Source organism: Microcaecilia unicolor, chromosome 11, assembly GCF_901765095.1.
Source record: "Microcaecilia unicolor chromosome 11, aMicUni1.1, whole genome shotgun sequence".
NCBI lineage: Eukaryota > Metazoa > Chordata > Amphibia > Gymnophiona > Siphonopidae > Microcaecilia > Microcaecilia unicolor.
Genome location: NC_044041.1, coordinates 13,230,881 through 13,243,489, shown reverse-complemented (window position 1 = coordinate 13,243,489; position 12,609 = coordinate 13,230,881). Strand labels below are relative to the sequence as shown.

General features: G+C 45.1%; 1 protein-coding gene across 5 annotated transcripts in view; it reads left to right on the top strand.

Annotated features, from left to right (window-relative positions):
- Positions 1-12,158, top strand: part of THOC5 (THO complex 5) — a 98,376-nt gene extending 86,218 nt beyond the window's left edge. For all 5 annotated transcript variants that reach the window (XM_030219225.1, XM_030219221.1, XM_030219223.1 and 2 more), the window contains 4 exons: positions 2,152-2,239; positions 2,800-2,915; positions 10,211-10,401; positions 11,904-12,158. In XM_030219225.1, the coding sequence (XP_030075085.1) occupies positions 2,152-2,239; positions 2,800-2,915; positions 10,211-10,401; positions 11,904-11,967 (459 nt within the window). In that variant the 3' untranslated portion in view covers positions 11,968-12,158. The remainder of the gene's footprint in view (positions 1-2,151; positions 2,240-2,799; positions 2,916-10,210; positions 10,402-11,903) is intronic.
- Positions 12,159-12,609: the final 451 nt, after the last annotated feature.

Here is a 12,609-nt window from a genome sequence, read left to right as displayed (position 1 = left end):
TTTGTTTGTTTGTCTTCCCTTAGTCTGCTTAATCCTTTGCCTGCAATGTTTGCTTCCTGGCTCTTGAGCTCTGTTTCTGCCAAGTTCTGTACCTGTGTGTGTTTGAGCTAGTTCTGTCCCAGTTCCCTGCTAAGCCAAGTCCCTTTCAGTATCCTGTTCCAGTGAAGCCAAGCCTGTTCCAGAATCCGGTTCCAACCAAGCCAAGCCCGTTCCAGAATCCGGTTCCAGCCAAGCCCATTTGCAGAATCCGATTCCAGCTGCTTTTAACTCTTAACCCCCACTCGCCCGTTCAGGACCCTCACCTTATCATCCTCACTTCAACTGTCTCTTATCCCTTACCTGTCCTGTCTGTCCTAATTAGATTGTAAACTCTGTCGAGCAGGGACTGTATCTCCATGTTCAAGTGTAAAGCGCTGCTTACGTCCAGTAGCGCTGTAGAAATGGATAAGTTTATTACTACTACTACTTATCAAGTGAGATGTCAGTTGTTGTGTTACAACAGTCTCCATTATCTTTACAAAATAGGGAATAGATGCCACCGGCCTATAATTGACTGTCTCTCCTTTTGAAGCTGCCAGATATTTTTTTACAATAGGTTTAAGAATAATCTTAGAAACTTTTTCATGAAAACAGTATCAAAATGTGCCTCAGTCCAATTAAGTAAAGATTTGTTAAACACTGTAGGTCTCGATTTCATCATCTGTATTGAACAACTGTCCAAATAACAGTGAGATGTAGCACATTTTGCACACATGATATCTAACTAATCCATGGTTACCTGATGAAACTTACTTCAATAAAATTATCTATATTATTATTATGTAGTTGTAGAGATTCATAAAGCAATTTAATCTTTATCTTAAAGTATTGAGCTAGCTGATTTGAAGTGGGTGATATATCTCTGGAAGACTCAGATAAATGCATTGTAATCATTAAAGAATATATCTGTGAAATATTTCCTCTTTGCGTTGACTATATCTTTCTTATATACAGTCATAGCACTTCTCCATTTCAACCTATTTAAATTAGTTTTATCCCTTCTCCATAATCTCTCCAGAACCCTACAATTACGCTTTAGGGCCATTATCTCTGATGAAAACCACTTATTACCTGCCTGTTTGATTTTTTTTTTTTTTTTTTCTTCACAAAGAGGGACTTTTTTTTTTTTTAATCTAATACTGTTATACTATGCGTATTCCAATCATTTATCCAAGCAATCTGATCTTCCTTTGTCAAAGGAATTAGTAAGTTTATATCATTCCAAAAATGAGATGGATCATGTTTTGATCTACAAAATTTTGTCATCGGGTTATGTCTAAGAGTTCTTTCTCTACCTTGCGAAACTGTCAACCAGTGTTTGGTAAAGGATGCTTGAAAATGATCAGCCCAAATAATCTGATTCCATTTTAAATCAAAAAGAGTAATATCCCTTGCACACCCATGGGAATGAGCCAGTAGATCTAACTGATGGCCTTTCTCTTGAGTTGATGAATGTATGGGCAGCATAAAATCTAATCCTTCCAGAAATGCTTTTAACTCCGCCACGTTTGTATTATTCACTAGTTCTAAATGTAAATTTATGTGCCCCTGTACTTGGAGTGCCAGGTTTCAGGGCTTGTCTGATTGTGGAGTGATGAAATCCAGGAGCATCTTGGAGATGATGTAGCCTTTTGCAGAAACTTGACAAAGAAATATGCATGAAACGTTGCTAATGTTCTCAAGCCTCAGTATCCCAGGCTCCTCTTGTTGAAGAGTTGTCACGGCAGGGCTGAAAAAGTCCTGGGTATCTACAATTTGTGATCTGTGCCTGATCATAGCCTTCCTAGGCTGGGAAGGGGATGGGTGGGAACTCTGCTGCTGCCATCCCAGGCCTGGGGGAAAGATGTGGTGAGGCTGGAGAGAAGGAAGGAAGGAAGAGAAAATACGCAAGGTCAAAAAGTGCAAAATAAGCACATTTTCAGGGGAAAGAAAAGTGTGTGTGTGGGGGGGGGGGGGGGGGGGGGAGATATTGTCCCCAGCTGTTAAATAGCTTGAGCTAGCAAATGTTTCATCCTTATGCTGCATTAGTCCCTGGATACACTTGTATGACTGAAAGAGTACTCATGCTTTCTTTCGGTCTTGCTGATGTGTCTCTTCTGAACCCTCTTGCAGGATCTGTCCTTCACAAATGAGGTCATGGAATCTGGTTTGGCTGAAGATACACACATGTACTTTTCTGCAGTGATTGAAAGAGGAACAGGTACAGGAGAGGAAGAAGTGACATGGTTGGAATAATGAATGGAAGTTTGAATCACCATACCATAAACACTCAGTGTGACCAGGGTCTGTCTGTCCAGCTGTCACTAGACAATAACAGCCCTGCCTCTTCTGTTCTTGCCGTTTGTGAATTGTCACGTAGTCCTGGTGCCCGGCCATCCTCTTTATTTCTGAAGCAGTCTTGTTCTATTAAAGTTAGCAGGTATAGATAGTTTTAAATTATTGTAATGTAAAATGTGCTATTTCCTTATCTGTTTAAAAAAAAAATGCCTACATCCTACTCCCACTGTGTCTGGATTTGAAACAAAAAGTTTTTTGTAGAGGGCCACCAGTAAGGTTTTGGTTTCCTCTGTCCAGGCCTATGGACTGTTACTTCCTCCTGCTGTGCTAAACAGTTTTGTTCCTCTGGGAGCAGAGAACTGGCTGAGCAGGCATTTGTGCTGGTGCTTTTAATGAGACGGCCATCAGCCTCACGCTTGTTTTGAGAATTCCAGTAATAATTATGGTTAGCGCTCTCATGTGTATTAACTCACTTCTCTACAGCTAAACTGCAAGCAGTGGTTGCCATGAATCCAGGCTACTGTTCCTTCCCCCCCATCTTCAGTCTGTGCCTGCACTGGAAAGGGGAGAGAAGCTCCAGCAATGACGATAACATTAGGGTAAGTTGTGAGGAGCCTCGGGGAGAGGGAGGAGGCAGAGCTTCCAGTGGGGATGAAGATTTCCACATGGGGGATGTTAGGACATCTGGGCCCAAGCCTTGGATGAGCTAGGAGTTATCCCGGCTTTTGCACACCACCAGCTACAAATGAGATCTGAGGTACATGTAGACAGTGCTGAAAAAAATATTTTTGAATCCCAAGTTCTTACCAGTTACCCTTGTTTAAATGAAACCAGTGTTTTTCTTCTACAGTAAAAAAAAAGGTACAAGTTAAAACAGTGTCGTATTTTGTGAGAATCAGTATATGAAACGGTAAATTAACCCACAATTAACTGACTAATTTGAATAAGGTACCTTCCAAGATAACACTACCAGCTGTTCAAATCAAACTGCAACTCCTCCAATCTCATTCCTATTCCTCTCTTTCCTCCCTCTTCTCTCCCTTTCTCACGTGCCCTGTGGAATGTCTGTTCTGTCTTCAACAAGCTTGCATACATTTATGACCTCTTTAATCTCTCATTCTGTTTTTGACACTGCTTTTCCCCGAACACTCTGCTTCATTACTGCCATCTGTCATTGGCGATTCCTACAAGTGCAGCTCATTGTATCTCTCATCTCTCCCTACAGCCCTTCTCGGGAACTTTGTTCATCAGAATTCACTGTTTATCTCCTCCGTCACTAAATCTAGTCTCTGTTCCTTCCATCTTGCTGTGTTGTACACGTGGAATAGACTTCCCTAAGTTGGTACTTCATCTAGGCTAAAATCCCACCTTTATGGGCTGCTTTTAAATCTTAATTCCATATTTGCCTGTTCCACTATGTAGCTTCCCACTATTTCAAAACCTGTGGGATAGTTGTGTCCATCAACCAGCAGGTGGAGGTAGAGAACTGAACACTGAGCTGAGACATCTCTTGGCATCCAGTCCAGCTCCTCAGTATTTTCTATCTCCAGCAGGTGGACAGACACACTTTTCAGCCTTTGGTTCTGAGTGACTTGCTCCTGGTCTGGTCCACAGTGGAGATTTGCGGGTGGCCTGAGTCCATAGAGTCATATCTGGAGGTCTTCATATCCCTGTCTCTGGTGCACCGCAAATTTACTTCTTCCCTCCCTTCACTTCTCCTCTGTTTCCTGTGGAGCTCTCATTTTCCAGCACAACAATCTTAACAATCTTTAAAACAAAACAAAAAAAAAGAGAGGTTTACTGTAGAGCGCGGAACAGAGTATCAATCCTGATTCTTTCTCTTGACGGGGATGGGACTTGTGGAGTGTCAGCTTTGGGAGAGCAGCCGGCAGTGGTAAGTCTGACTAAAGTTTGACTCAACCGCTTGGAGGGCTGTAAGTTCTACTTAGTGCAAGGGAGGGATCCTGACTCATTGCTTGGGACCGTGTTGTGTTGCGCTTGTGACAGGGTAAGTGGCAACTCCTGTACAGACAGTTAAATGGTGTTCCTGCTGTGCGATCCTCTGGCATCGAGACGCTGCAGTGCATGCACGCCGGGAATCCTGCAGGACACGGAGGAAACAGTCGGCGGCAGCATGTCTTTGGACTTGGCTCAGCATCTGAGTATGCTGGGGACTAAGGCCTCTCCGGCAGGGCTGGTGCACAAATTGATGCGTGAGAGTGTGGGAACGGGCACTGTTTTGTCAGGGCCGACTGACTGAGGAACAGCCTCTGTCTGATCACGCATGGAGCACAGCCGCCATTTTACAACCTCAAGGCCTGACAGAGCATTCAGCTGCATCGGGATCTTTGTTTTCTCTGGAGTTTATATTGCTATTACATCAGGCCTATTTACCAAAGCAGAGTGCTTCAGTTTCTTGTCCCACTGCTGCTCCAGCTGCTAAGAGATCTCATTCTCACACATCCAGGAGTGGGTGGATGAGGCTGTCTTTGCCTCTCCCTCCTTATCTGATGTGACCTCAGTCTGTTCAGAGGGGCTATCGTTAGACAAAGGTGAGCTCCCTCCTGAGGAAGGGGATTATCCGAAAGTACTGAAGTTTCAAAAAGAGAAACTCACTACTCTTATTTCTGAGGCACTGTTGGTGCTTCCCATTGGCATCAGGAGTCCCATCTTCATTGGTCATGAGGAGGCTTAGAGTTCCTTCTAAGGCCTTCTCTATGCATCCAGATATTCAGGACCTGATTACAGAAGCATGAGTTTCGCCGGACGTGGGGCTGAGAATGGGAAGAGCTATGACTCGCCTCTACCCATTGGTTCTGGAGGAGAAAGATAAATTGCAGCTTCTCAGGGTGGACTCCCTTGTTACGGTGGTAACTAAGAAGACCACCTTGCTGGTGGAAGGGGGCATTGCATTAAAAGACCTACAGGATAGGAAACTAGAAAGCTCGCTGAAACAAGCCTTTGAAGGGGCCTCTTCAGGCCTTCAAGCGACAGTGTGCAGCTCATTCTTGGTAAGAGCATGTCTGAAGTGGCATCCACAACAAGAGACGAGCTCCATAACGTCCAGCTGGATGCGGGGTTAGCCTGCTTGGCAGATGCTATTTATTACATGTTACGTGTTACTGCCTGCACTATGTCTTTTGGCTGTCACGGCATGTCAACAACTCTGGTTGCGGCATTGGGCAGCAGATGCAGCATCAAAGTTACTTCTAATGAAACTTCCTTTTCAGGGCAAGTGACTGTTTGGAGAAGATCTCAGTAACTTGGTGAAGGAACTGGGGGAAACAAGTCAAAGTGGTTGCTAGAGGATAAGCCAAAAGCCTCCGGTCATCCGTCTTCAGTGGGATCTCGAGGCAGCAGATGGTACTGACCTGGTCATCAGCAATATGGTCAGAAGTCCCACTTTCGGGTATGCCAGTCTTCCTTTTGTGTAGACTGAAAGTCCTTCTCTGTCAGCTAGTGCATCCAATGCCTCCTGAACTTTGCATTGATGCAAGGCTGGTCTACTCTTCTCGTTCTCTGATGGGAGGACATCTTCAGAAGTTTCAGAAGGAGTGGGCCAAAATCATGTCAGACCAGTGGGCTCTGGATATTCTTACAGAAGGTTACAACTTGGAGTTCTTCCGCCTGGTCGCTCCTCTCCTCTTGAAGTCTCATTGTTGAAAGGGGAACCAAGATAGTCAAGGTTCAGGCCACCATAGATTCCTTGCTGGCACTCTGGGCCATTGTCCCAGCTCCCCAGGCCGAACAAGGACAAGTCAGATACTCTATCTACTTCATTGTCCCAAAGAAGGAATGCACCTTTCGTCCGGTCTTAGATCTCAAAGGTCTAAACCACTGCTTCCACGTGCCCTGTTTTGCATGGAAACACTAAGAGCAGTCAGCCTCAGTTCAAGTAGGAGAATTTCTCACCTCCCCTGATTGCAAGGGAGACATACTTGCATATACCCATATGGCCGCCGCATCAGAAGTTTCTACGTTTTGTGGTGCTGGGCCATCGCTTCCAGTTCAGAGCTTTGCCCTTCAGTCTCGCCACAGTACCTAAATGTTTGTTATGGTGGTGGTGGTGATGGTGGCCTTCCTTTGGTGCCAGGGAATCAGAGTTCACCCATATCTCAATGACTGGCTCATTTGTGCGTTGTCCTATTTGGACAGCATGGTGGCAACAGACAAAGTTGTCCATCTTCTGCAGTCATTGGGTTGGGTGATCAGTTTCAAGAAGAGCAGACTAACTGCATCATAGACACTGGAGTATCTGGGCGTTCTGTTAGACACAGAAAGGGAGAGGATCTTTCTAATGGAACACAGGAGATCGAAGCTGGTTCAACAGATTTCTCTTCTCCTTAGTCAAGGCAGGCCCATGGTCTGGGACTACATCCAGGTTCTGGGGTTAATTGCGGTGGTGGTGGATGTGGTGCCATGGGCAAAGGCTCATATGTGGCCGTTACGGAAGTCTCTTCTCAGCTGCTGGCTCCGATGTCACCAAAGTACAACCTTTTATCCTCCTTGGACACTTGTTGCCAGACGGAGTATGTAGAGCTGGTTGTCACCCAGAAATTTGACCATCGGAGCTCCCTTTCCGATTACACAATTGTAGGTGGTGACAATGGATGCCAGCAAGTCAGGCTGGGGAGCTCATTACAAGTTCCACCTGACACAGGGCATCTGGATGGAACCAGGAATCTCAGTAGTCAATTAATTCGCTTGGAGCTCAGGGCAATGCCTTACTCGACTTTGCTCCCTTTTTTGGGGGCCCCAGTCCAAGTTTTCTCCGACAATGTGACGGCGGTGGCTTATATCAACAAGCAAGACAGGACCCAAAGCCATCTGATGGTGGTGGAGGCAGCCTCCCTCATGAGTTGGGCAGAGAAAATTCTTGTCTGCTTGTCAGCAGCTCACATCGCTGGGTCCTTGAATGTGGAAGCAAACTTTCTCAGCAGGCACTCCTTGGACCCAGAAGAATAGGAACTATCCAGGCAAGGTTTTCATCTAATAGTGGACCAATGGGGTTCTCTGCTTCTGGATGATGGCAATGAAAAGAAATGCCAAGGTGCCCAAGTTCTTCAGGTGTTGGAAAGAGCTGGGCTTGATGGGGATCAATGTGGTGCTGGCCAGAGACACATCTACTGTATGTCTTCCCTCCTTGGCCATGGTAGGCCGCATGTTGAAAAGGACTACATTGTATCGGGGTCAAATAATTCTTGTAGCCCCAGATTGGCCACAGGGTCTGTGGTACGCGGGCCTGATTTGACTGCTGGATGGGGAACCTTTCTGTATTCCGTAGGTACATGACCTACTGAAGCGCTCGCGGAGGATCCATGCCCCTATGGTCTTATGACTTGGGGTCATTGAAAGAGTTCATTTGAGATGAACAGGTTATTTTGATTTGGTCATTGATACCTTGCTTCAGGCTTAGAAACGTTATACATCCATGGCTTATGTGAGGGTTTGGAGGGCGTTTGAGGGCTGATGTTCTGAGCACAGACTTTCTCAAAGTAAGATCCTCATGCTGATTGTTAAGCATGGTGTTGGGATGCTTTGCTGTATCAGAGTTTGGGTGGCTTGCCATTACTGATAGAATCATGAGTTTTGCTTTATATCAGACAATTCTAGAGGAAAATGTCAGGTCTTCTGTCTGCGAGCTGGAGCTGAGTCAAAAATGGGTCAAGCAGAAAATGGTGACCCTAAACAACCAAGTAAATCTACTACAGAAGAGGTTTCATGTTTTGAACTGGCCAAGTCAGAACTATGACCTAACTTCTTTTGAAATATCATGGCAGACCTGAAACTATTTGTTCTTGTAAGGTATAAGTCAAATGTCATAGAACTGAAGCAGTTCTATATGAAAGAATGGGCCAGAATTCCCCAGGGCCAATGTGAGTTATAGAAATGTTTAATTGAAGTTATTGCTGCTCAATATTCACCTACTTTTTTCACACAAGGATACTTATTGTTGAACTAGTAAAAAGGCCAGTTTCTGACAGAAATGAAACGGGCGCTAGCAAGGTTTTCCTCGGAGTGTGTATGTTTGAGAGAGTTTGTGTGAGAGAGACAGATTGAATGTGTGTGGCTGCAAGTGTGTCTGTTAGAGAATGTTTGTGTGTGAGATTGACAGTGTGTTTGAGTGGATATGTGAGCCACAGTGAGAGTGTATGAGAGTGAGAGAGTGTTTGAGAGTGACTGTGTGACACATAGTGAATGTGATCCAGTGTGAGACATAGCGTGTGTTGTAGACAGTGTTTGAGAGTGAGAGAGACACAGAGTGAGAGAGAGAGAGAGAGAGAGAGAGTGTGTGTTTGAGAGATAGTGTGTTTGACAGAGATACATCCCCCCCCTCCCTCTCTGTGTTCGAAGAACCCCCTCCGTCTGCCTGTGCCACTGTGTTGTCGCAGGATCCCTCATCTCCCTGTCTGGTCAGTGTTCCCCCCCCCCCTCCTCTTATGTCTCCCTGCTGTCCTCCTGTCAGGGCTGTGGATCCCCCTCCCCCTTCGTCTGTGCTGTGAGGACCCCCTCCCCGCCTCCATCTGTGGTCTGTAGACCTCTTCCGGCCCTCATCCTCCCCCTCCTTGTGCCTGAACTTTTGCTTAAGGGACTTTTGGGGAGGTGGGAGGGGGGGGACCTGTGGACAGTACTGGGCAGGCACTGTGGTTTATGCGAGTGCCAACGTTATTCAGCACTGACCACCCACATTGCTCACTGGGTTAAATTAGGACAGCTCAAAATTGCTTAACTCTGATTCTCTCAAAAATCCCCTGATCCCCTCCTGCCACTCCCAAAAGCTCCTGCCCTTTCCTGCTTTCCCTCCAGCCAGCCAGACCCAACACCTCATCCCTCCATGGGCTGCCATATAGTTTTGTTGTGGGGGGGGGGGGGGGGACGTCATTGAGCGTTTTTGCTGCATGAGTGTTATTGCTCCGCCCTCTGCGTCATCATGTTTGACGCGTGGGCGGGGCAGACAGTCATGGAGCAAAAAAGTGGTCTCAGCTGCCTCGCTTTCGAACGTTGGGAAAGTGAGGCTTCAATGGAACGTTGGAGGTGCGTTTTATATAGAGAGATCTTTTTGTTGAATAAGCGGTCAAAATGTCTCCTTTTCGTCTGAGTAAATCATCGGGGTTATTTTTCTCGCATATCAGGGTTTGGATTAGGATCTAATCATGCTTTGCGTATAAACTTTGCTAAAGTACAGACCATCCTAAAGGGTTCACAGTTTTTTTTTTTCGTAGTACTGTATACTGTGTTCTGAAGGTAGCAGTGGTCTATGGGGAATGGTGCTGTAAAAGCTGAGGTATAGAGGGGATGTGCTGAGCCTAATCAAAAGCAAATCCCTGTGGCTGAAGGACATGTGGTACCTCAGCTTTATACCCCATTCCCTTTCATAAACAACCACAGGCAGGGTTTAAGCAGGTTCAGACTGTGCTGGAAGCTCAGGTTTGGAGGAATGTGAATTAGGCCCCAAAATTAAAAAAAAAAAAAAAAGAAGTGTGAAAATGGGAAAGAGTGAAACAAGCAGATTTTTCCTAGATTAAAAAAAAGGAAAATTTAGAAGATTAAATGGCGAGAAAGAATACTAGCAGGAAGATGGGAGTTTTTGTAGCAACTGTTGTGTAATATTGAGGGGGAGAAGATGATACAACCGGGGATGGAATGTATATTGGTGGATGCAATAAAATGCAGTGAGGCAGTTTGAGTATAGAAAAGGACAAACGTTTGTAAGGGAAGGGCTGATTGTACATCCGAGATTCCTGCTTTTACAGCAGATGTGTAGTTGTCCTCATGCATTCGGTTGAAGTGTGGATGAAATAGAAAGGGGTAGGTCCATATGTTGAAGTCTGACTTTTTCTTTCTTGGTCTAGAAGGAGACTTTCTTGTTGATAGGATCCATTTTTCAATGCAGGCCCTAGAAAGTGAAGTGAATGTCTACCACAAGGAGCTGTGTGGGCCCAAGCCAGGCTACCAGCTCCTGACCAATCAGCTGCAGCGTCTGTGCATGGGACTCGATGTGTACCTGGAAACAGAAAGTTATGACAACAGCGTGGAGGGGCCCAAGGAGTTCCCTCAGGAGAAGATGTGCCTACGCCTGGTCAGGTGAGATCAGCTCTTCTGCTGCCTCCCATACCGCAGAGCCAGAGAGCCGTATCCTGTTGTGGAAGAAAGAGGAAGCACAGAACAGAATTAAACACTTCATCCCAGCTTCTGAACCCTGGCAGAGAGGGGTGTTAGGATGGGTAAAAGTGCAAGCATGAGAGGAAAAGGATTAATATTAGCTCAGTACACTATGGGGGGAAGTCATCAATGTGGGCTACCATTAAGATGTATTATTGTTAACTCCAGTGCTAAAATAGCATCAGTTGTAGAAAAATAACCCACCTTAACAGTAGCCCAGCATCTCTCGGCAGCCATTTTGTCAGAGCAGCGGCACAGGGCAGAAACGAATGGGGGTTCCTGCTGCTGAAGAGGCTACTAGACCACCAGGGCTTCCTAAGGTAGGCCTGGGGAGGGCTTACAGGTGGTTGGGTGGGTTGAGGGGGGGGGGGGGGGGTGCCCAGTCTCCACCCCACTTGGAAAAAAGGGACTGTTCCACTATTGTGAAATGAAAACATACTCTGGGGTGGAGACCTGAGCACAGTGTTATGTCATTAACCTGTACCGAGATACCGCAGGTTAATAATATGCAGTATGCTAAAGTGCGATAAAAGGCCAACTTTCACCCTAAGGGGCCTTCATACCTTACGGGAAGTATCCCAGTATGCCCAACATGTTTCTGGACTAGGGTTTTGCACAGTATTTCAGGTATGCATATTGTGCACATTACCTGAATGGGAGCTTTCAAAACCTCTGTCTCAAGCTGAAAACCTCAGTACAGGAAGAGCAGAACAGGCAAAGCTTGGTACATGGAGAAACAGGAGCTAAATCTAAATACGTTTTAAAAAAATCAGTTTCACAAATAGAGGGCGAGGGGGGGGGAGTAGGCAAGTAAAAGTTTGATGGGTATAGCAGTGTTGTTGGGGGGGGGGGGGGGGGAGGGACTTATTACGAACTATGGAGGATAACGGTGAACGTTACTATTGTGTGGTTATGACATGTTACCTAAGGAGGTTCAAATTGAATTGGTAGACTGTACTGTAAATGTTGAATTATTAAGATAAATTGTTGAACCATAAGAATCCAGGCTCTCTACGCTTCTTTTGAATGATGATGGTTACAGCAATTGATTGTGATGGTGAGTTTTAGTTGTTTGAAATATACTTAAAAGTTAATAAACAGCGTGGCATATACTCTGAGGGGGGGAGGGGGAGAAAATGTTAAATATTTTGATGATGAGATTTCCGCCATGCTGGTACTCTGTTTGTCTTGTTTTCCAATTAATATATATTGAAATTGTTGACGGTTACTTTTGTTATATCATCAATAAAAATTGTTGAAACAAAAAAAAAAAATCAGTTTCACAAAAGAAACAGTGGGAGTTTAAATTTTGTTTTTGAATTTCCCAAGAATGAGTAAAAACCATCATTAAATGCAGAGATTTGATGTTCTGTTGAATGTTACCCATCCTTTGACACCTTTTCTTTTCATTTCTTCTCCTCTAGGGGTCCAAATCGAATGAAGCCTTTTAAGTTTAACTTTCCCCAAGGGTTCTTCAGTCACCGCTGACCTGTGTTGGCATCTTTAAGGGGACAAGGCCTAGGTCGCGCTAACCTGTTCTTAAAGACTTTGCCATGGCCTCTGCTGTGACACCTCAAGGGATGCACGATTTCCCTCCGTTGTTGCTCATTCGCATTGTCTGTTTTGTTTTTGTTTCTTATATGATTGAGTTCGCCCAATTAAATTTTAATAAGGAAGAACCGAGGCTTCTATTTTGTCATTTGCTTGAACCATGTTAATTGAAAAGACAAATGTATTCTTTAGTCATCTTTTTTGGGGGAGGGGGGGGTAACTAGAAATTGGCGCACTTCACTCTGATGTTTACGGGCTACGGTCTTGTCAATCTACCACATGAAGTCATAAGTACATAAGTATTGCCATACTGGGAAACACCAAAGGTCCATCGAGCCCAGCATCCTGTTTCCAACAGTGGCCAATCCAGGTCACAAGTACCTGGCAGAAACCCAAAGAGTAGCAACATTCCATGTAGAACCCCAAAGAATATCAATATTCTGGAATCCTGAAGAATAACAAAGATTCTAGAATTCTAAAGAACAACAAGATTCCATTCAGAATCCCAAGTATATAAGTATTGCCATACTAGGACGGACCAAAGGTCCATCAAGCCCAGCATCCTGTTTCCAACAGTGG